Here is a 23050-nt window from a genome sequence, read left to right as displayed (position 1 = left end):
CCGGCCTGTGCAGAGTCACCCAGAGGTGCTGTCAGCGAGGGAAGCTGCCCACAGTCAGCTCAGCCTGAGCACCTGCTCTGCAGGAAGTAGAAGGGGACTTTGCTGGAAATCTGCCTTTAATCTTGGCTTCCTGTTTTCTGCCCCGAGGGACTGCCCAGACGTCTGAGTTTCAAACTATTTCACACCAGTTTCTCTAAACTGTCATTTCAGAGCAAAGAGGCTGGGGGAGAGGAGGAGGCAGCGTGGCGGGAAGTCCTTTCCTTCCCAGGGGACCCTGGGATCAGAGCTCAGTCCACCCATAAAGGTGCTTAAGCTCTGGATTTCTGGCTACCAACCCAACTTTGCATCGAGCTACTGCGGTGGCATTGTGTCATCAAAGGCAGCCAGAAGTCCTAAGCCCTGTTCCCACATCCAGGGGTCTCAAGCCTCCCCTCTTTTCTCCATTCCCCCAAGGTGGGGACAACAACTCAGCCTGGGAAAGCTAGCACTTGAGCCTACCTGGCAGGGAGGGGCTCCTCTTAAATTTCCTCCCCTATCCTAGAACCAGAAGACCCTTCTCTGATGAGTTCCTTTCCTAGGGTCTGCTGAGAGGGGAGGCTGTTTGGTGCCCCAGGCTTTGGAGGTCCTCAGATTGGAACCCCAATTCTGGGAGTGGGACTCTGGGAAAGTTCTGAGTGCTTCAAGCCTCAGTGGCCTTGTCCGTAAAACGTGGCTCCAAACGCCATCTTGACATCTCCCTGTCTCACAGGTGTCTTAACCTTAGCTTGTCCAAAGTACAGCTCCTGAGCACTACCCCCAGCCTGCGCCTCTCCCAGGTCCTCCCTACCTCAGCAAAAAGCACCAGCATTTCCCCATGTTCCAGCTGTACCTAAGGATCAGGCCCCCTTTCTCCTGGGGCCTCACTCCCCGAACAGCCCATCACCCAGAGCTGCCACGTGGCTCCCTTTTGTCCACTGGGGTCCATGCCCATCATCACTGGCCATAATATGCAAAGTCTCCTCACTGGTCTCTTGACTTCTGCTCAATCGTGTCACTCCCCTGCTTAAAAATCCTTCAGCGGCTCCCCAGCGCTCATGTAATAAAATCCAAACTCACGTAATAAACCCCCCGCCCCATAACACCCCACCAGATCCAGCCCCTTCCTCTCATACTACTCCCCCTCGCTTGCTGGTCTTGTCACCTTGGCCTTCTGGCTGTCCCTTAAGCTGCTGGGCCCTCTGTGTCTGTTTCCCCTCCCCGTGCTCTCCTCCATCAAGCATTCATTGCCCTCATGCCACAGTGTCTGATTGCCCTGCTTATTTATTTATCCCATGAGGGGATAACCACATGGTTATCCACAATGGTCTTTCTCGCCCTTTCAACTCCTGCATCCAGGATAGTGCCAGGCACTTAGTAGGTGCTCAGTAAGTATTTGAGTGAGGGAATGAATGAATGAATGAATGGTGGTGAGGTTGGAAGTTCATTGGCTCTTCCACTGGAGGATAGCTCTGTGGGGCAGGACCCTTTATTGATTTGTCCCCTGTGCCTGGGGAAGTTAACAAATTTATTGCATTCTACTGTGAAGAGGTGGAACCAGGATGCAAATACAAGTCTATTTGACTCCAAAGTTCACACTTAGGCCACAGCAAACCCAGGGAATAATGTCAAACATGTTTGGGGGGTAAAGGAAAATGCATTGGTGAAAAACTGGGACAAGGATTAGAGCATTTTCCACATATCCCCACAGCCCTTTCCCATTTTGCCAGCTGATCAGTCAGGAGAGGGGAGATATCAACTTGGCCCTTCGAGAAGCCTTCGCAGAGCTGCTGAAGTGCTTTCCTTCAGGCTGAGAGGTGGCCCCATCCGGTCCCACTTTATCATTCCATCTTGACCTCAGAGGAAAGAAAGGGAAACCAGCCAAGCTGAACACCCTCCCCACCTCCCCCACCCCTAGGCCATTATCTTGCTGCATCTGCACCATCTCTTGTGAGACAGTTGCATTTTAAGCTTGATCTTACAGAAGAGGAAACTGAGCTCAGGGACGTTAAGTAACTAGCCCAAGATCACACAACTAGGAAGTGGCCCAGCTGAAATTTAACTTTACACTTTGAACCCCAAATCCATGCTTTTTCCTGTCACACCATAGCTATCTCTGAGACTGGATGTCTCCTCAAAGGGCTGTGGTGTGACTACCACTTCCCTCCTTGAAGGGCTGGCTCCTTTCTGGAAACTGGCCAAGGGGTGCATTGGGTCAGAGGGCCATCCTGCAGTTTGTCTGGGGAGGCACACCCAACTTCTGCTCTTTGCAATGTACAGCCACACTGCCTTCTCAACTCACTCTCCTCCAGGACCCTAGTCCCTCACTTATTTTGAATTTCAAGACTTTGCCTGTACACCTCATTTTCCCCACCACAGAATGCCCCTCCCCTCTGCCCCACCAATCCTGACCCTTCCTTCAGGGCCCAGTCCCTAGGGAGTAGTCTGCCTCCTTGTACCCACACTGGAGTCTCCGGTCTCTCCTCCATCATTGCCCCTGCCCCCAACTCTCTGCTCCCCCCTCACACTCACACACACACACACACACACACACACACACACACACACACACAGTCTGCTCCTGAGCTCAGAGCAGATCACGCCCTGCTCCTCGTTAACAGTAATATATAATAACAGGCGATACTTAGCTAAGGGCTGACCACGTGCCGCCCACTGCACGCTAAGCACTTTAAGCGTATTAACTCATTTCCTCCCCACAAAACCTTAAGAAGTTGGTGTTATAACTTCCCCCATTTGGTAAACTAGAGCACAGAGAGGTTAAGTAACTTTCCCAAAATCACATAGCTACTGACAACTTCCTCACTGCTGCCAAGCTGAAAACAAAGTCCAGGAAAGTTCCATAAGGCCCTTTGGATCTCTCTTGTCTCTGGGGCTTGCAGGGAGCCCATCTCCCACTACTTTCCTGGACCCACACTGCAAACTGCAGCCGTACTGAGCTATTTACAGTTCCCAGAGCCATCAAGTGCTCTCACCTCTCCCTACCTTTGTCCATGCTGTTCCTTCTGCCTAAGGTCCCAGCTCTGTGAAGTCTCATTAGGCCTTCCCTCTTTTCTGCTTCCTGTGGACCTTGTACACCACTTCTTCACTTTTATCAGTTATCTCTTGGCGCTTGTCTGTTGGCCTGTCAGTACTGGGAACTCCTTGACGGTAACGAAGTGGTCCTACTAGTAGACTCCTGAATTGTCACATTCTCAGCGCCAGGAAATGCTTGTGAATCTATAAATGCTGCTGTGAGTGAGGCCCACTCTCCACAAACAGATCCGAGGAGAGGGGACCAGGCCTGGCCTCAATCGCTTCTACATCGGGGGAGCTGCGCCCGAGGAAGGCTTGGAGGTTGCTCCAAGGCGGGCTGGTCGGCCCTCGGTGAGGGGCCTTCAGGATCCTTCAGCGCCAGTGGGCAGGTGGGGGCAGGGCGTGGGCGCGGACACACCCCCCCGCAGTGCCCCCGGAGCCCGGCAGGGGGCGCCGCCCCGCCGGCCCACGCCCCGCGGCGCGCCGGGCCGGCTCCCTCGCGCAGGCGCGCTGCCGCGGGCGGAGGATCCGGGCCGCGCTTCCTCTCGCCAGGCCTGCGAGCTTCCTCCCAGCGGAGCCCAGGGCGAGCCGAGCTTGGCCGCCGCCACTGAGACCACCGTCGCCCTCTAGCTCTCGCCCCACCCCGCACCCTGCCCGGAGGTCTTGCCGGGGTGGGGTCCGAGCGGGGCGATCGCCCGGCCGCGCCGCCGTCGGGGCCATCCCCCGGACAGCGGTCCCTCCCGCCCCAGCCAGCCTGTGGCCGCCGGAGCCTCCGGGACGTGGAACGCGGGGACCCCCTGCGGCCCCGATCCAGGGTCCGGGGCAGCCGGCGCGACGTCCCAAAATCGAACCTCTGTAGCGGCTTTCGGAAGCGGAACTCTACCGGGGCCGCGCCGGCTACATTGTTTCCTCCCCCCGACTCCCTCCCGCCCCCCTTCCCCCGCCTTTCTTCCCTCCCCGACCCGGGCCGCGAGGCCGTCCCCCTGCCTCTGTCTGGCCGTCCCTCCTCCCCCTCCTTTCGCACCCAGACCTCTTTGTACCGCACCACCCGGGGACCCCTGCGCCCCTCCCCTCCCCCCTGGCCGCATGGACTGCCCCGCAGGCCGCTGATGCTGCCCGCAGCGAGGTGGCCCGGACCGCAGTGCCCCGAGAGAGGTGAGTGCCTGACAGACCTGGAGGAGGTGGGCGTCCGAGTGCTTCCCGGCGGGAGGTGGGTGGAGGTCGCTCGTCCCGCTTCTGTTGCTTCTGTTGCAGCTGCCGTGGCGTCCACACCCATCCCCCACCTCCCTTACACCCTCCTTCCCGGGTTCGAAATCTCCCGGGAGTCACTGTCAGCCCAGCCCGACTGGGAGGGGAGCGCACGAGGGAGGTACTACCTTTCGAGCCCCACAGACTTGTCTCTGGCCACCCCGAGTCTGTCCTCCCCCTCTTGTGGGGGCTGGCTGGAGCCTGGAGGGAGGGGGTCGGCATGGGCCAGGGCCCAGGAGGATGGGCGGTTTGCCATTCCCGGCCCAGGGCCTCCCTGCGGGTTCCTTGGCCTGCCTGGTTCTGACCCCTCCCGCATTCCCCTGCGGAGGCCCTGCCGTCTCCAGGAAGCCCAGGGCCCAGCCACCTCCCTTGAGCCTGCCAGAGGTTGAGCCTGTCACCCTCGGCCTCCCAGAAGACCAGGCCTAAGCCAAGGGACCTCTGACCCTAGGGTGGGGAAACTGGGCTGGGCCTCTGTCCTGGTGGAGGTGACACTGGGCATTAGGACCATGCCCCACCTCCTGGCAGCCTTGTCAGCCCCTTTTCCCAGGCTCCTCAGGGCCCAGCCAGGTGTCAGGAAGGGGCGTGTCCAGCCACTAGATTCTTGGAGCTTAACTAGGGGTTTATCTTCCCTCCTGTTTTGTAGACCAGGGGACTGAGGCTTAAAGGGGGAGTTGCTATCCCAGGCCTCTGGCAGAGTTAGGCTGTCTGTCCTTTCATCCCCCCGGGTCTGCAGAGCTGGACTGCTGTGGGCAGAGAGAAACCAGCCAGGTGCCTTTACCCACCAGGGACATAAGCCCCCAGCTTGGCCCATGGGTCCTTGTGGGGTGAGCACGTGCTCCCCTACAGAGGGCTAAAGAGAAGGGAGAGGGCTTCCGGCCCCGGCTCTGCCTGGGTCTGGGCTCGGGCAGCATTGGCACTGCCCGTGGGATTTCCCCCTGGTGCCTGAGGCTGGGTCCCACTGAGGGATGCGGTGAGTGTGTGGGGCACCCACGGGGTGCAGCCCTGGTGCTGAACTGAAGCAGCCTGGTGGTCATTCCTGACCTCTCCCTCCTATACACCTTTGGCCCAGCTGGTGAATGGGATCTGGATGGGGAAGGCGAGAGCCCTGTTTCCACAAGGAGCACCCTTCAGCCTTGGCATGGGAACATTGTCAGAGTGGGGACACCCAGGGTGTCTCTTCCAAGCTCCCTACACCCTGGTGTTCCCAGTGTCTTTCTTGGTGGGGCCCCAGCAGGAACAGGGTGAAGGCAGCAGGAAGGAGACTGGGACTGTGGCAGGATCCTTTTGCTGCTGGAAGTGTGGGAGGCTCCCTGGGGGATACTTAGCCGTGTCTGGGGCCCCTTGGGGCTGCTGGCAGTTTCGTCCCGCTCAGACCTCTGCCCTTGATTTAGAGTTGTTTCCGGTTGCCCTGACATGCACAGTGGAGGGGATACAGATGTGTTGGGCCTGTGAGGCTCCCCTCACCCAGCCCTAACTTCCTTGCCAGCCTGAGGGCCTGGGGCTGAAGCCTGACATGGTTGGACGCCTGTGAACTGTTGGGTGCAGGCCGGGGTCCCAAGACCCTTGTAGAAAGGGGTCTGGCTTCAGGCAAGCACGTGTGCAGGGCTTCACTTTTTATGTGGCGAGCTTGGTGTCTTCCTCCCTGCTCTTCTCTCTGCCTTGGGTCTGGGACAGAGAAGGACCAGAAGAGGGTCCCCAGCACTGCTGCAGAGGGCACCAGGCCCCAAGGGGTTGAGCCATCACAGAGCAGACCAGAGTACAGGCAGAGACAGAGGCCCAGGGCTCACAGTGTGACGTGGCCGCCCCAACAAGCCTGATCTGGCAGGACGGCTTGGGTCCAGTTCTGAGCTTGTTCTTTGGGAGGTTTTGAACCTCATTGTCCCCAAAGGTGTTTGGTCTGGGAACGAGAAGGTAGGGAAGCACCCTCATGTGTCTGAGGGGCTGTCCCAAATCAGAAAGGCCATCCCTTGATGTCCCAGACACCAGGACCAGAGCTGGGTGGCAGGTGGGTCCCCAGGAAGCAAATCTGAGCTCAGAAAACTACGTATGTAGGTAAATAGTATTAGGGTTCTTAATTTAGAAAGTAACAAAACAGCACTACAGAAAATTTAGAACACAGAAAATTCACCCACTGTTTCTTCACCGGCACAGTGACTGTTAGTATCTTCGAGCTCCCAGCCAGTCTTTTCCTGATCTTTTTTGCCTTTGTCGCTGTTTTCATTTGGGTATGCGTGCCATCACACCTTTTTTCATTTAATACCATATCTGGGCATTTTCTCATGTTGCTACACAATCTGTGCAACTTTGCTCCTAAAAAGCTACAAAATATTCCCGAAAGCTCTGCCGCAGCAGCCTTACCCCAACCCTCTTACCAAGCTTGTGCATCGTTGTTTCCCGTCTGTTGCTGTTGTAATTGTTGTTACTGCAGGCCCCCAAAGCAGCTGAGAGTATTGGAGAGAGTGGGCAGCTTGGCACCCAACCAACGTGATTCCAGGCCCAGCTGTGCCATTTAGGCCAGGGAGGAGGGACCTTGGACAGGTCATCCTTTGAGCCAGAGTTCCTTTATATACACAACAGGGACGGTGATACCTACGTCAGAGGGGAGTGTGCGGACACGGAACTAACTAACCAAGGTACTAGAAGGTGCCTGGCACACCCCCTGGCATCCACTAGGCACTCTGTGAGAAGGGGTAGGCTTTGCTGAAGGAATGCCCACTTCAGGCTGCTTCAGCGTGTGCAGAAGACACCCGGGCCAGGGCTGGCTGATGGCTCACCCAGCCAAGGGTGGTCTCTGCCCAGGGAGCCCTTCAGAAACCCTGTGTTCAGAGACTGCTCTGGCCAGTATCCTGTCCCCCCTCTCTGCCTTCCCCCGTCCCCATCACCATGTGGAAGGTGGGCTACTGGTTGGTTTCTGGGGCCTGGCCCTACCCATTCTCCCTCTGTTCTTTCAGCATCAGAGCTGAATGGACAAGGCTTTTTCTCTGAGAGCCTGGCTGCCTCCTGTCCCCCAGCTTCAGCTACTTCCTAGGCCAGCCCCACATTTCCCCAGTGGAGATAGAGGCCTACTTTCCCTGGGAAAACTGAGTCTTAGCAAGGAACCCCGGCATCCGGAGCCCCAAGCCAGGGACAGCCATGCCAGCCTCATCCTCCCGCCCAGTGGCTGGGGAAGGGAAGAAAGTTGGGGTCAGAGGCAGAGATTCGAGAGCCTCCCAGCTGGGAGTTGAAGGGGAACATAGATGGTCCACAAATCACTAGGGAAGTCTTGTGTGTTAGTGTCCTTCTCTTCAGCAGGTGCTCCCCAGGTGTAATCTGAGCGTGTACTGCTGTGACATCGCTTACTTCCTCTTGTTCCACGTCTGTGGAGATCAGAGAACTGGGAGTGCCCTGCTAGGGTCAGCCCATGGACAGTAGGAGGAAAGCAGTCTCAGCTTGGCACTCCCAGGGCCTAGGAGACCATAGCCCCAGCTGACCCTGGTATGGCTCAGGACTAACCTAGGTAGAGGGTCCTCCCCAAGGTGGCCCATTCATTGCAGAGGGCTCCCAGGCACATGACCTCGGACTCCGGCCACCAGACTTTTGCCTTTGGAGTGTCCCCCTCGTCCCTGGTCTTGGCGCAGGGGAGGCGGGCATTACAACTGCCCTCCTGTCCCACAGCTCGGGCTGGGATGAGGTCACAGGGTGCGGTCCTCTCCAAGATGCTGGCCTGGCTGGGGTGAGCACTTTGGGAGTTTCTCAGTGCCCCCCCTCCTTGGTTGGGGACAGGATGGGTGGAGGAGGCAGGCCACCCTCCACACCAGGCAGGGAGCACTGCCTCCCCTCCTCCTCTCCTCTGGGTCCCTTCATCCAAGGGCTGGAAATAGAATCCGCTAAGTAATGATTAAAGTCAAATTCAGACCTAAAAATAAAGAGCTGGTGAGGAAGAGCTAGTGTGCTCCCTGCGTGGCTGAGGGGAGAAGCAGGCAGGGCGAGGCTCACTTCGGGGGGCCAAGCCCTGCTACCCGGGAGAGGCCAGAGCCTGTTGGGGGACCAGGAGTACTCCACTAACTGGGGGGCGTCTCTTGTGTCAGGCATGTTGCAGCCCATACCAATCAGGGTCAGACTGGCAGGACCAGGGAGAGAATCCCATTTTTCCCGTGGGGAAACTGAGGCCTGGGAGGGACAAGTGGTTTGTCCAGCGACTGTCCAAAGAGCTCCCCTTGGCAGGCCCCCAGGGACCTGAGGGCCCCACGCAGCCCAGCTCGCCCTTCTGCCAGCTCAGTTTCTCTTCCTGGTTTTGAGGTACTGTGATGAGGGTAGCTTCTCATCACACACCAGCTCTGTACGCCTCAGTGGGACTGGGCCTCCAACCGCAGCTTCCCTCCGCCTCCCCTCCCCTTCCGTGGTCTAGGCCCCTAGAAGCAGGAGAGGCTGCCTGGTGCCCTCCTCCTCCCCGCGGGTCCTCCTCTCTGCACAGTTGGAAGCCTTGTGGGTGGGTGAAAACCTGGGTGTCATCTGACGCCTGCACACCCAGGCTGCTGCTTCTCAGCCCTGCCCAGCCCAGCCGCTGCTCCCCAACCGGCCGGACGTCTGTGGCCCATGCTGTCAGGGAGACTGGAGAGGAGAGGAGAGAAGGAACCCTGAGGCCCCCCTGCCAACCAATAGAAGAGGCCAGAGTCAGAGAGGAGTCAGTCAGTAGGGAGAGGCCTGTGGTTCCAACTTCCTGGCAGGGCTCCGGGGAGCTCAGAAGCAGGGGATCTGCGTAGGCTGGAGCAGCCAGGAGGGCTTCCTGGAGAGGAAGGGCCATGAAAATCAAGAAGCGTTTGAGAAAGAGACAGGGTAGGGGCAGAGGTCCTTGCTTAGAGCTCCTCCACTCTAGGGCTGCTGGCTTCTCCAGTTGCTGTGCGAGGCATGGCATGGTACAGATGTAACCCATCCTTCCCAGAGCAGGAGGGCTGATCTCTGGGTGGACCTCCCCTCAGCTGCCCACTCGCACCTCTCTGTCCAGGGTGTCATCTGTCCTGCCCAAGGGAAGGGTGGAGGGGTTTTCTCCCGACCAGGTTCAGACAACTCTGAGCTGAAATCCTTGCTCTACCCCTTGGAAGCTGGGTGATCCTCCTCAGCCTGGCTCCTCCTCTGTCAAACAGATCAGCAGTAAAACTTCATGGGGTTTTTTGGAGGATTAAATAACTAAGGCAGGATTGGGTCAGTAGGCTCTCACTGTTCGTGCTTTCATTTTTACAGTCCATCCCGTGGGGCGAGGGTGTTGGTAACCCTTCTCCCTACACTGGGTAGCAAGACTGTACGTCCTTTGAGTTGGGCCCCCTCAGCTTTACCTTCTGAGCCATGTGTTCTCGGGGTCCCAGTTCTGAGATGGGGAGACCAGGAATCTGGTGGCCAGCTCACCGGCCTCTGGGCCGCAATCTCCCCACCTGTAACGTGCCTAGGGGACTTTGGGGTGAGGGACAAGGACGCTCTGGTTTTTAAGGGTTCGTTGGAGGTGGTTTTTAAGGGTTCATTGGAGGTCAGTGCTGAGAGGCTGTATGTAAATGTAGGCAAATGAAGATGCAAAGACCACAGCCTGTGCTGAGGTGGGTGGCGGAACAGAGGCCTGGAGTCCCCACTGCCCAGTACATGTAGGTAATTAGGCTCCTGAGCGGTAATTAGAAACCTTTCTGGGCCAGGAGTGTCAGCCTCAGGCTGCAGCAGCGCCTGGGGAAGGCGGCTCCCCTTACTAGCCTCCTCTAGCTCCAGCCCCCACTGAGCCATTGCGGGGCAGGAAAAAAGCCAGTGAGTTGCTGTAATTTGGTCTTTAACACTTTGCAGCCATTAAGCTCACCCCTCCCCTTAGGGCAGGGGTGCTGGATGCTGAGGGAACCCTGGGGGTGAGGGTGGGGCAGCTCACACTGGAGACAAAGTGGGACCGTCCATCCTTCCAGCCCTCTTCTGACCCCCGGGGAGGTTCAGGCCTCTCCAAGGGTCTTGTGCCCAATTCTGCAGCTGCCCAGCTGAGGGCTCTGGGACCACCCATCTGGCTCAGTGGGAACCAGCCTCCAGCCCGTGGCCTGGTGTGTCACCAGGGGCATCACAGTGCCGTCAGCCTGGGTGCCCTGTGCTTCTAGAACCAGAGGTGGGGCTGATTTTACTGCTGCCAAACCAGCCCAGCTGCTGTTGGTGCCCCGCCCTCCTCAGGTGTCTTTCGGAGGGGCGTGCCCAATCAGAAACGCAGAGCTGTGTGCCAGGCTGCCTGGGTTCAGAGCCTCTGTTGACCCTCACCCGCCTCACCCTGAGCCTCCTCCCGCCTTCATTAACTCTCTCTGTACCACGGTTTGAAATCCTAATCCTGGCCGGAGCTAGCACAGTCGCTTCTACCTGAGATCCTCCCCTCCCCGCCCCCTCTTCCTGGAAGCCTTCCCCAGTGGCCTTTGTCCGTCTCTGCTGAGGCCCCAAGCACACCTGGCCGGGACTGATCAGCTGGTAGCCAGGAGGGGTGGAGCAGGGCTGCGCACAGAGCAGAGATGCTGAGTAGCATTCTTGGGGTCCCAAGGGCAGGACCTCCGGGGCCCTTCCCCCCTCCTGTCCATCCTGGCTGCCACACATGGAGCTGGGCTCACAGGGAGCCTCTTGAAACAGTGGCTCAAAGAATAAGAGGGCAAGGTGGACCTGCTTGTTGCCTCTGGGGGCTGCCCTGCCCCGCAGAGGCTCCAGCTGGGTCCTGTGGCAGGACCAGAGTCTCTGGGGGCCATGGCCCCCAGAGTTCCCCCAGGTCTCTTGTGCACTTCCCTTTTCAGTGGCTATTTTTAGCTGGGTGTAAACAGTTACTGAAGGCTCCCACGCCCCATTAGGCAGTGGAGTTTTGGTAAGGGGGGCAGGGCAGGAGCCCCTTAACCTACACTGGCCCTCAGCACGTGCTAGGCTGTGAGGGTCTACAGCTTCCCCAAGGCAGGCAAAGGGCAGTTGCTGGGCTTCCCCCCTGCCTGCCAGCCTGGGCTCCCAAGAAAGGCCTGCCTGAGGCTGTGGTCACTGACCTCAGCGCTTGGGCACAATGCCCAGCCTGTTCCCAGGACCCCAGCACAAGAACTCCTGGGAGCAGGGTTTGGGGCAGGAAGTCGGAGTGAAAGCCCCCTGTCCCCCAGCCCTGTGGGGGTGGGGTGGCAGCTGCTGTCCCTTAGGGGTTAAGTATAGTCCTGTCGGTTATGGGACCGCAGTGTGGTGCAGCCAGCCTAGCTTCCCCCTGTTGTTTGTTGGTTCATTCATTCATTCAGCACTCACGTGCTGAGCGGCCGCCCTGGGCCCGGCTCCCCTCCTGCAGGGGCTCCCACAGGGTCAGTGAGCTTCTCGCTGGAGCATGGGGCGTGAGAGGCTCTGGAGGCCCCAGCAGCCACCACAGCTGGGGAGCCCCGGAAGGCTCCTGGCACAAGTGGTTTTCAAAAAGTTATTGATTTTCTTACTAATCTTATTTTTAGGGGGAAGGCAATAGATGCATGTGGTTAAAAAAACAAAAGTTAAAAGAACAAAATAGCAAATATACAACGAACAGTAAGTTTCCCTTGAACTTGATACTCACTACTCCTTCCCATTCCCAGAGACAACCTCTGTTATCAGTTTCTTCTATCTTTCAGAGATATCTATCTTTCATATCTAAGGTTAGGGGTGAATGGTATGTCCTTTAAAAAAACAATAATTTGTAATATACCATGGGTGATGTCCTGCACCCTGCTTTTTTTTTGGTCTTTGAGTATTTCAGACCCACCAAAAAGCTGAAATAATGGTATAATGAATACCCATGTATACTTTACCCAGTTTCACCAGTTCTTAACATTTTGCCACATTCGCTTTACCTCTTCTTTTATATACATGGACATATGTGTATACGTATTTTTTTTTTGCTGATTTATTTGAGTGTTAGTTGCAGGCATCGTACCTTTCTCTCCTGAGTACTTTATCGTGTATCTCTTACATAATCACAGTACCATGATCACACCTAAGAAAATTAACATTAATTCCATAACATTATCTAACATTTTCATTTTCCCAGTTGTCCCCAAATGATCTTTATAGCTATTTTTTCCCTCTGATCCAGAATCTTATTCAGAATCACTCATTGAATCTTGCTATCATGTGTCTTTTCTTTTCTTTTTTTCTTTTGCAGCTTTGTTGAGATAATTGCGATTTAATGTTGTGTAAGTTTAAAGTATACAGTGTGATGATTTGATATATGTGCATATTGTGAAACGATTACCACAATGAGGTTACTTAACACATCATTCACCTCACATAATTACCATTTTGTTGTTGTTTCATGTTTCTTTTGTGTCTTGTTTAATCCAGAACATTCCCCAGCCTTTCTTTGTTTGTTTTGTCTTTTATGACATTGACTCTAAGAGTCCAGGCCGGTTATTTGGTCTCTGTCTGCCTACGTCTTCCTGATTGGAGTCAGGTTAAGCAGCTCTGCGGGCCCATCGCACAGAGGATGCTGTGCCCTCCTTAGTGCAGGAGGCACTCAGTGTGCGCCTCTCATTATTGGTGATGCTTAATTTGATCACTCGGTTAACGAGGTATCTGCCACATCTCCCTGTGGTGGAGGTGCTTTTTCCTCTCTCTGATTAATCTGGAGGGTGGTACTGAGATGCCATGTCACTGTCCTATTCCCCCAGCAACGTTTCCTTCGTGACTTGAGCTGGCTTTTTGCCATTTCTACTTACTCTATCGTGGGGAGGTTTCTGTATCAGCACCCAGAGATCCATCCTGGCCCCATAACAGCTGGAGTTGTGTTGTTGCCTTTTCAGGCTATCTGGTCATATATTTACTTGGTTCTTTATTAACGGACATAAAGGTTTCTCCCAATCTCTTGCTACAACAAACAGTACTGCAGGGACTGTCCTACTACATTTTCTTAGGCACACGTGCAACCCCTGAAGGTTGAATGGAAGTTCCTTGGGTAGAGAAGGGGGAAGGAGTGGAGAGGGAATGCCAAGGTGGGAAGGTGGGTGGGGTACCAGGGTCCTAGGAGCAGCGGGTGAGAAAGGGATCTGGTTCAGGTGCTGGAGAGCCAGTGAGTCCCAGAAGGGTCAAGGGACTTTCCCAAGGTCACACAACAAGTTGGTGGCAGAGCCAGGAACAGGACTCAGAGCCCTTGACTCCCTGGACAAAGTTCCTGCACTTCTTCCACAAAGTGGCCTGAAACAAGGTTCACATAACCCTGGAAGGGCCCCTCTGTGCCTGATCAAGGCCTGACTAGAGGCCTAGGTTCGCAGTAGCCCCTCCCAGCCACTCTGACTCTTGGCCTCTGACCTGGAAGGGGATAGCCCGGCTGGACCCTCAGAGCCCTAAGGACGGGACCTTCCTGGCCTCATGACTTCGCCAGGGAGGAGCCATCAGAGAGGGTCTGCAGCTCCTGCTGGCAGGATTTCTGTGGGAAGAAAGCAGGCTTCAGAACAGCCCTGGGAGCTGTAGGGTTGTCACCAGCCCATTGTACAGATGGGGAAACTGAGTCCTGAAGTCATAGCCAGTAGAGCAAAGGGGAGAGGCTAGCTCCTCCCTCTCGTTTCCATATCTGTCAAAACCCAGACCCTCAAGGCAGGCCACCCTGACCCTCCTGGCCTTGCCCCTTCCTCTGAGCACCGCTTGATTCTCCCTCTTCCCTTGCACTCTCTTTTTGAGGCCAGTGTGGTCCCAGCCTCCTGGCCGCCCCCGCATGGTGCGTGCACATAAGGCAGGAGGCACCAGGGGTGGGGGTCGAACTGGCCTGCTGGCTCAGGCATATGACATCTGCGTGGGGCAGGACGCTCACTGGAGGTGTAGCCTCAGGTAAGGCCACTTGCCTCTCAGCCTGGCTCATCTGTAAAATGGGGATAATAATAGCCTCTCCCTCTCAGTTGTTAGAGGATTTGATGAGCCATAATGTGCCAAGGACAGGGCGCAGCACAGAATAAGTGCTCAGCAAACAGGGCCTATTATTATTTTTGTTATTATCATCTAGTCAGTGGGGAGGCGGCAGCAGCAGCTGCAGGCCTGCAGGGGAGGGAGTGTTTGCAAACTGACAGCTGGGAGGGTGACTAATGGTGCCTCAGCCTCCTCGCCCTCTCTCCCTTGGTGGTGGTGAATCTTGCGAGGGAGGGGGAGGCAAGGGGATGTGGAGAGCTGGCAGAGCCCCTATTCAGAAGGTCTTGAAGATTGGGGACCCAGCCAGCCACAGAGGGACCCCCGTTCAAGTTCCGGACCATCGCCCCTAACTAGCTGTGCGACGTAGGGCAAGTTGTTCAAACCTCATGAGCCTCAGTTTCCATTTCTATAAAATGGGGGCAAGAGGAGCTCACGGCTCCCACATGTGGTTCTTGGGGGCCTGGAGGTGCTTCCTATACTCATGGTGGCTCAGTCGTGTCAATGTATGTGTGTGTGTAGGGGTGTCCAGGCTCATCCTTCTTGTGCCCCAGGCTCCCTGCCCAGATGGCAGAGGTTGACGGGCTGGCCTTGGGACAGGAAGCACTATGTATGCCGGGAGGAAGGGAAGCCTGGAAATGGGGCCTGGACGCAGTGGTGCTTCTCCCCACCTCTGTTCTCCCCGGCTCCTTCTGGTCTCCAAGACCACACACTCCCCTGCTGAGGCCCACAGACCCCATGGCCCTCAGAAGCAAACCCTGTTTCCTCACGTCAGCATTTGAAGCCCCCGCATCCCTGCAAGTTTTGTGCCAGGCGGACCCAGTACACACGGTCCCCTGCCGCAGACTGACGGGGTGCTCAGACCATCAGGGTCTGTTTCCCGCCCTCCTCACCATGGGCTTCCAGCCTGGGGTGCCCCTGCCTTTTTTAGCCCTCTAACCTTCAGGGCTCAGCTCCAGCGCTCCCTCCTCCAGGAAGCCCACCTAAGCTCTGCAGTCCTCACTCACCTCACACCCCTAGGCACTTGCACTCAAATGTCTTCTTCCACCGCCTGGCCTGGGGTAGGTGGTAAAGTTTGTGAGTGTCCACCAGGCCCCAGGCCTTGTGTGTCCTGCAAATGAGCCTGGGAACAAGGCACATGGAGGAGTTTTTCTTCTAACATACTGTGAGCACGGAGTAGTCACTGGCCCTGTCTGAGCCTCAGTTTCCTCATCTGTCAGAAGAGAACAGTAGCCCCATCCCTCTGCTTCCTAGGACAGGTACTCGGGGGCTCTGGGCTGTGTTTGGGAAGATGCTGGTCATAGAGGGAGTGCTGAGCTGGGGCCACAAAGAGTATGTGTGCAAGACGGGGTTGACTAGCTGCTCTTGGGGTGTGGGGTTGGCTGAGGTAGCTATCTCGGGGTAGTCAGTTTTACTGAAGTAAACACATACACCAGAATATATACCAGCCACAAGGGTACAGCTCAGTGAAGCGCTACAGAGTTGAACTTGCCCCCTTCCAGTCGCTGCCTCCTCCAAGGGGAGTCGCCATCCTGCACTGGAAAATCCCCTGACTGTGGAGTTTATACGAATGGAATCACAAGGCATGTGTGCTTTCTGTCTGGCGTCTTGGTTAGCATGTTTGGATGCATCAGTGTTGTTTCGTAGCTGTAGTTTATTCATGTTTACCGCTGGCCAGTACTCTGTGAATGTACACAGTTTATCCATCTCACTCCTCACGGGCGTCTGGGCAGTTCCCAGTGTGAGGTTCGTTACAGACCGTGCTACTGCGTGTGCTCCTGTGCCTGTGTCAGCAGTGCCTGCCCTGTTTTCTCTTGGGTGTGTGCTGGGAAGTAGGGTTGCCAGGCCATGGGGTTGGCATACGTTTGGCTTCAGAGATACTGCCTGGGTGAGTTTTTATAGGTGACAGAACTAAGAGGCCCACAGAGGACAAGGGACTTTCCCAAGGTCCCAAGCACCTTCCCCAGGTTCACAGCTGCCCTGTGGTCCCCCACAGACCACTTAGCTGATATCCAGCCATGGGGGGCTGGTGGGGCAGACACTACTTACCCACTACGCTTTGTAGCCTCTGTTGGTCATTCCAAGGGCTGTAAGGCCACAATGGGCTCAGGGTTGACGGCCCTCTGTCCTTGGTGGTCCTCAGCCCTCATCCCCTGCCTCCTCCCCTGCCCCGTGCCCTCAGCCTGCTGAGACTGGAAAGGACAGCCCTTGCCCCAGGTCCCAGCTCCGGAAGCCTCTGGCATCTGTTCGTATTGCTATGGGGAAGGAGTAGGGTCTCAGTGATGGAGGGAACCATCTCCTCTCACAGCCTTCCCTCAATCTTCCCCTCTCCCCACAGCTCTCATGGTACCAAGTGACAGGTTGGCCTTCCTGTGACACGGGGATACCAGATCTTCTGAGAAGATGTCGGCAATTCAGGTACTGCAGGGGCAGGGGTCTAGGGCAGTGGAGTATCCCCACCACCACCACGGGGGTGCTCAGAAGAGTGAGAATGAGGATTCAGGTCGATTCATTCCCCTTTTCCCCAGTCCTGGCTTTCAGCAAAATGGAATTCCAGGGCCCACTGTCAGATGCACGGCCCTCAAGATGGGAGCACAGGTCTGGGGGCCGTGGGGAAGTCTCAGCTAGAAGACACCCAGAGCTCTCCAGGGGAAGGGCACCTCACCCAGGCTCAGGGAGGCCAGCCAAGAGGCTGTGACCTTGAGGGCTTGCAGGTGGGTGGGGCCCCAGGCTTCTCCGCCCACGTGTCGCCTGCCCTGCAGGCTGCCTGGCCATCCGGTACAGAATGTATTGCCAAGTACAACTTTCACGGCACTGCTGAGCAGGACCTTCCCTTCTGCAAAGGAGACGTGCTCACCATTGTAGCTGTCACCAAGGTAACCAGGGACTTCACACCCCTACCCACTGGGTTTTGTCTCCCCTGCACGGGAGGGTGGGTTTTGTCTCCCCTGCATGGGAGGGTGAGCCTGAGAGCGTGTCTGGGCTCCCCTCTCCCCAGGACCCCAACTGGTACAAAGCCAAGAACAAGGTGGGCCGTGAGGGCATCATCCCAGCCAACTATGTCCAGAAGCGGGAGGGCGTGAAGGCAGGCACCAAGCTCAGCCTCATGCCGTGAGTACCTCTGGGTACGGTTGGGAATTCCCAGTCTGGGAGGAAGGAGGACGGGGAGCCCTGTTACCCCTAGAAGAGAGTCCGGAGAGCAGGGAGGTGAGAGTGAGGGGCTGGGATGTCCGTGAGGGCCTCTCGAGACGAGGGCAAGGGCATGGGTGCCGGACCTCAAAGGGGAGGACGGAGCTAGGAGGGCTGAAGAAAGAAGGGCAGGAGGCAGAGGATGAGGGCCTCCAGAGCCTGTCTGAGCCCTGAACTGTTGAGAGGTGCCAGCCAGAGGGAGGGCCTTCGGGAAGTGGAGCCTGGCAGTGCCCTTGGGCCACCATGACCCCAGGCCTGGCCTCCCCGCAGCTGGTTCCATGGCAAGATCACGCGGGAGCAGGCAGAGCGGCTCCTGTGCCCACCAGAGACAGGCCTGTTCCTGGTGCGGGAGAGCACCAACTACCCCGGGGACTACACTCTGTGCGTGAGCTGCGACGGCAAGGTGGAGCACTACCGCATCATATACCACGCCAGCAAGCTTAGCATCGACGAGGAGGTGTACTTCGAGAACCTCATGCAGCTGGTGGAGGTGAGCAGAGCGCGCCGGCCCTGATTCCAGCTGCAGTCCCACCACTCTAGCTGGATGACCTTGGGCACGTCCTGCAGCCTCTGCAAGCCCACGTTTCCTCATGCCTCGATAGAGCCCATGCTGTGTGCCAGCGTTGAGCTCTGACCCCACAATGCCTGCACAGGGAGGTGGTACCCCAGTTCATAGGCCAGGAAACAGAGGTTCAGAGCGGTTAAGAGACCTGCCTCTGGTCACACAGCTGTGACTTGGAGGCGCCAGGACTAGAATCTGAGTATTCTGATCCCAGAACTAGCTTCCTTCCAGCCACTCATAGAGCTGTATGCCCAGCTGTGTGAACGTAAACATGTCCTCATGAGCTTCACCTTGACGGCCCACATGTCCCTGCAGCTCCCAAGGCCATCTCTACCCCAGGCAGCCTCCAGATGCCTCCTGTACTCACTCTCAGCACCTTCCCCCTGTTGGCCTGGGTTGGCCTGGGTTGGACAGGGGAGGGTCCTGTGCACACCTGGCTAGAGGCTGGTATTAGACTGAGCCAGGGCTTGTCCTCTGCTTTGGGATGCTGGTGAGGCCCAGAGTGATCACAACAACCCGGTATCCGTCCAGCACCTGGGTGTGGGGTAGCATGGGAGATGGACCATGTGTCTGGGGCCTCCCTAACCCCTGCTAGAAATGGAGAGCCCTCCTGACCCAAAGCATCTCTGGGCTGGGTGGGACCGGCCTCTGCTGCCATCTGGTGGTCAGACCAGGGCAGTGCACGGGAGCCGCGGGTGGTACACAGGGGGCTGGCCCTGATCGCCTGCCCTGCCCTCTACAGCACTACACCTCAGACGCAGATGGACTCTGTACTCGCCTCATCAAGCCAAAGGTCATGGAGGGCACCGTGGCGGCCCAGGATGAGTTTTTCCGCAGTGAGTGCCATCCCCCCACGCCCACTCCTCACTTGCCCACCCGCCTCCTCCCACCCGGGCTTCCTGGCACTACCCCCTCCTGGAGGCTCTGGAGACGTCCAGGGGACCCCACATAAGTCACAGTCCAGTCTGCTTCTGCTGTGACCCCCGCTCTGGCTTCAGCACCCCTCACTCACCACCCACTCCCCCCACAGGCGGCTGGGCGCTGAACATGAAGGACCTGAAGCTGCTGCAGACCATTGGGAAGGGGGAGTTTGGAGGTGAGCCAGAGAGGGTGGGAGCCCTAGGAGAGGCTGATGACTGGGGGGAGTCCAGGAAACGACCCCCAACTCTCTTGCCCCAGACGTGATGCTAGGTGACTACCGAGGGAACAAAGTCGCCGTCAAGTGCATTAAGAACGACGCCACTGCCCAGGCCTTCCTGGCTGAAGCCTCGGTCATGACGTGAGTTGGGGCAGGGGGTGGGGAGGTCACCCGGGGCCAAGAGGTGATGGGGAGGCTTGGCAGGCTCTGACCACCCCGTCCTGCCCCAGGCAACTTCGGCATAGCAACCTGGTACAGCTTCTGGGCGTGATCGTAGAGGAGAAAGGTGGGCTCTACATCGTCACCGAGTACATGGCCAAGGTGTGTGCCTGCCCCGCGATCCAGTTGCCAGCCTGGAGCTAAACACTGGGGTCGAGCCTTCCAGCTGCCCCAAGCCCCCCACCATACCCTTGGGCCCCTGCTCCCTCAGTCCCTTCTCTCCAACTGGTCTTTGAAGTCACCAGGGCTTGGCTTTTGTCTTGGCTCATCATTTATTCACTACGACCTTGGAAAAGTTGTGTCACCCCTCCAAGCCTCAGGTCCTCATCTGTGAATGGAGGTAGTAACGAAGTTTCCCTCAGAGATTCATGAAGATTAAGAGATAATGCATGATAATTGCTGAGCACAGCGTCCAGTGTCCAGACTCTGATATTCCTTCAGTAGTGACGTCCTGACCTCTCCCCTGCCCCTCCCCTCTCCTGACACCTCCCTTGAGTGTCGCCATTTACCCAGCCCCAGGCCCACTGTTCCCAGGGTCTAGAGGGCAAGTCTGACTTATAGGGCCTGTTGGTCTGTCTGTCCTGCCCCCAGGGGAGTCTGGTGGACTACCTGCGGTCTCGGGGTCGGTCGGTGCTGGGCGGAGACTGTCTCCTCAAGTTCTCACTGTGAGTGAAGCAATGCCTGATTGCGGGGGTGGGGGGTGGCTGCTATGGGATCCCTGTCTGAGGGGACATGTGGCTGGCTCGCCCCTAGAGATGTCTGCGAGGCCATGGAATACCTGGAGGGCAACAACTTCGTGCACCGGGACCTGGCAGCCCGCAACGTGCTGGTGTCCGAGGACAACGTGGCCAAGGTCAGCGACTTCGGCCTCACCAAGGAAGCTTCCAGCACCCAGGACACGGGCAAGCTGCCAGTCAAGTGGACAGCCCCCGAGGCCCTGAGAGAGAAGGTGGGCGTGCCTCTCCTCAGGGCCTGAGCTGTGGTGGGTGGGGTTCCCGGGTCACCCGCACCCCCCAGTTCCCAGGACCTGACACTGCCTCTCCCATCCAACTGGCAGAAATTCTCCACCAAGTCTGACGTGTGGAGTTTTGGGATCCTCCTCTGGGAAATCTACTCTTTCGGGCGAGTGCCTTATCCGAGAATTGTGAGTGTGGGCGCTGGGGCTGGGTGGGGCTTGGAGCAAGGGAGGGGGTGACAGGGAGGGGGACCGGCTGAGCCCCACCTCCCCGGCCTGAGGCCTAGAAGCTGCAGACCTGCCCTCGGGACCTTCCAGGCGCTCCCCTGGCCGGGGCTGAGGCGGAACTAGGGGGGAGTGGGGGTCCCCTCGGGGTCAGGCCTTACACCGATGCGTACCACCCACCTGCCCGCAGCCCCTGAAGGACGTTGTCCCGCGGGTGGAGAAGGGCTACAAGATGGACGCCCCCGATGGCTGCCCACCTGCAGTCTACGAGGTCATGAAGAACTGCTGGCACCTGGACGCCGCCATGCGGCCCTCCTTCCTGCAGCTCCGTGAGCAGCTGGAGCACATCAAAACCCACGAGCTGCACCTGTGACTGCCGGCCTCCGCCCAGGTCGGGGGCCTGTGGGGACTGAACCCAGAGAGATTGCGGACCTGGTGCCCCACTCGCTGGGCCCAAACCCGAACTGAGCCCAGCAGGACCGTGGGCCTCTTTTCTCTGTCGCCGCCTGCGCCCCTTCTGGCCCCCGGAGACCCCGCCTAGGCCTGGCACCTTCTCTCATGGACCCACCTGTGGGGCTTTGGGAACCCCGCCCAAGGGCCAAGAAGGGAGGAGGCTGAGGAGCCCTACTGGGGTCAGGCTCCCCCTGGCCTCCCATATCTCACCTTCTTAGAGTTTTATCCCTTTCCTTTTTTGAGATTTTTTTCCGTGTGTTTATTTTTTATTATTTTTCAAGATAAGGAGAAAGAAAGTACCCAGCAAATGGGCATTTTACAAGAAGTACGAATCTTATTTTTCCTGTCCTGCCCACAAGGGTTGGGGAGACCAGGCCCCTCTCTAGGGACCCATCGCCCCAGCCTCGTTCCCCACCCCGTGTTCCTTGTCCGTGTTGCCTCGGTCGCCCCGTGTCTGCGCTTGACCGTGTTGCACTGTTTGCATGCGCCCGAGGCAGACGTCTGTCAGGGGCTTGGAGTCCGTGTGCCGCTGCCGCCCGCCCACCCACCTGCCTTGTGAGATGGAATCGTAATAAACCACTCCATGAGGACCCCGCCGCCCAGTCTCGGCGCTTCCTCCGCCGGGCCTGCCTGTCCCACCCGGCCTCCCATCCCCGTGCCATCTTGTCCATCCCCCTGTCTCTGTGAGTGAGGCTGTGCTTGCCCTGTGAGTGGGGCGGGGTGGGGAGCACCGCGGGCAGATGTAGCCGCCGCCTTATGTCAGCTGCACGAGCGAGTGTCCTGTGTCTGCCGTGGGAGAGCTCTCACTACCCGCCTCTCCCAGTGTCCCGCTGCCAGGCAGGTTTGGCCCTGAGGCCGCCCCGGGCTTGGGTCCCGTCCACAGGGTGATGCCTGGGCATCCCGGCCGCCTCTCCTGCCGTGTTGTTCAGGCCCTCAGCACGAGGAGGGCTGGAGCCACGGACCGGGGAGAAAGCCAGGCCTGACCAGCTGGAGATGGGCTCCCCTTGGTAGGAGGCAGGATAAACGTCTGGTGCTTCAGAGGAGATGGTGACCTGGAGTGGGAGGGGGAAGGGGAGACTCTGATACGCTGGTGGTTCTCACAGTCCGCCTAAGGTGTAGCACTGCCACCCTGTCCCCAGCCCTGTGTGTGCCCAGCCCCGTGCCTGAGGACGCAAAGGTGGGGGGGTCTTCCCCACCGCACCTTGTGGGGCACAGATTGAGAACGCGGACCAGCCATGGGATTTTCTCCCCTCGGGTTCCCCAGGGCCAGTGGTCAGTGTGGAACCTCTGAGGGCTGTGGGGAGGCTCACCTCATTCACTGAGACAGGCAGCAGGGGTGGGGTTCCCCTTGTCGTTGGCACTCCGTGCCCGCCTTTCCTAGCCAGCAAGCCCTGAAATCCAGGCAGTTCTGACTTGGCAGTAAGCCTCGCGTCTGCAGCTCCTCGGCCCGCCGTGGTCCAGCACCATCACCTCCCACAGCCCAGTGTTGCCACTCCTCACCTCCCCGAGTCCGTTCTCTCTGCACACAGCCAGACTCATTTTTCTAAAACTAGACTTCATTCAACAACAAATATTTGGATACCTGCTGTGTGTAGGACTGGGGGTCAGCAGTGAGCAAAACAGACCCCGTGGAGTTCACAGTGGGAAGACAATCACATAGACAATTACAAACTGATAAGTGCTGTGAAAGAAACATACATCATGGGAATCGGGCCCTGACTGTAGATCAGGGAGGGCTTCCCAGAAGAGGCAGCGTCAGAAGGATGAACGGGAGGGTAAGGGAGTGGGTAGCAGCATACCAAGAGGGAGGAGCCAGCTGGTCCCTCCTTCCCAGAAATCACTGGAGAGGGGAACTGATCCTGCCATAGGTGTTAGCCACAAGGAGGTTGCTGGTGACTTTAGCAAGACCTGAGTTTGCTGGGGGTGGATTCCAGATCACAATGGCTAGAGGAGGTGCGAGGAATGCGGGAAGGTAGACAATCTTTGGAGGAGCCTAGCGGTAATGAAGAGGAGAGGGGGTGAGAGGATATTTAAGGCAGCAGAGGCTTGAGCAAATCTGACTGCCAAAGGGAAGGACGTTTACCTTGGGATAGCGTCCACATACTGAGAGGGAGGCGGAAAATAGAGAGGGGAGGTCATGGTAGTGATTGAAGGT

At 57.6% G+C, this 23050-nt stretch overlaps 1 protein-coding gene across 3 annotated transcripts; it reads left to right on the top strand.

Annotated features, from left to right (window-relative positions):
* The first annotated feature begins 3475 nt into the window (after positions 1-3475).
* CSK (C-terminal Src kinase) lies at positions 3476-21486 on the top strand. Of its 3 annotated transcripts, none has more exons than XM_060005613.1 (13): positions 3476-4203; positions 16493-16572; positions 16683-17030; positions 17153-17265; positions 17614-17833; positions 18648-18741; positions 18936-19001; positions 19085-19184; positions 19274-19364; positions 19854-19927; positions 20016-20211; positions 20320-20406; positions 20633-21486. In XM_060005613.1, the coding sequence occupies exons 2-13, from the start codon at positions 16558-16560 to the stop codon at positions 20813-20815; spliced, it is 1587 nt and encodes a 528-aa protein (XP_059861596.1). In that variant the 5' UTR covers positions 3476-4203; positions 16493-16557; the 3' UTR covers positions 20816-21486. The 3 variants fall into 3 exon arrangements, with proteins under 3 accessions (XP_059861596.1, XP_059861597.1, XP_059861598.1); XM_060005614.1 differs by having other exon boundaries at positions 3482-4203; positions 16869-17030; XM_060005615.1 differs by having other exon boundaries at positions 3485-4203; positions 16917-17030.
* The last annotated feature ends 1564 nt before the right edge of the window (positions 21487-23050 follow it).

The sequence above is a fragment of the Delphinus delphis genome, chromosome 2 (assembly GCF_949987515.2).
Source record: "Delphinus delphis chromosome 2, mDelDel1.2, whole genome shotgun sequence".
NCBI classification, from domain to species: Eukaryota; Metazoa; Chordata; class Mammalia; order Artiodactyla; family Delphinidae; genus Delphinus; species Delphinus delphis.
This window is presented reverse-complemented; position numbering and strand designations above follow the sequence as displayed.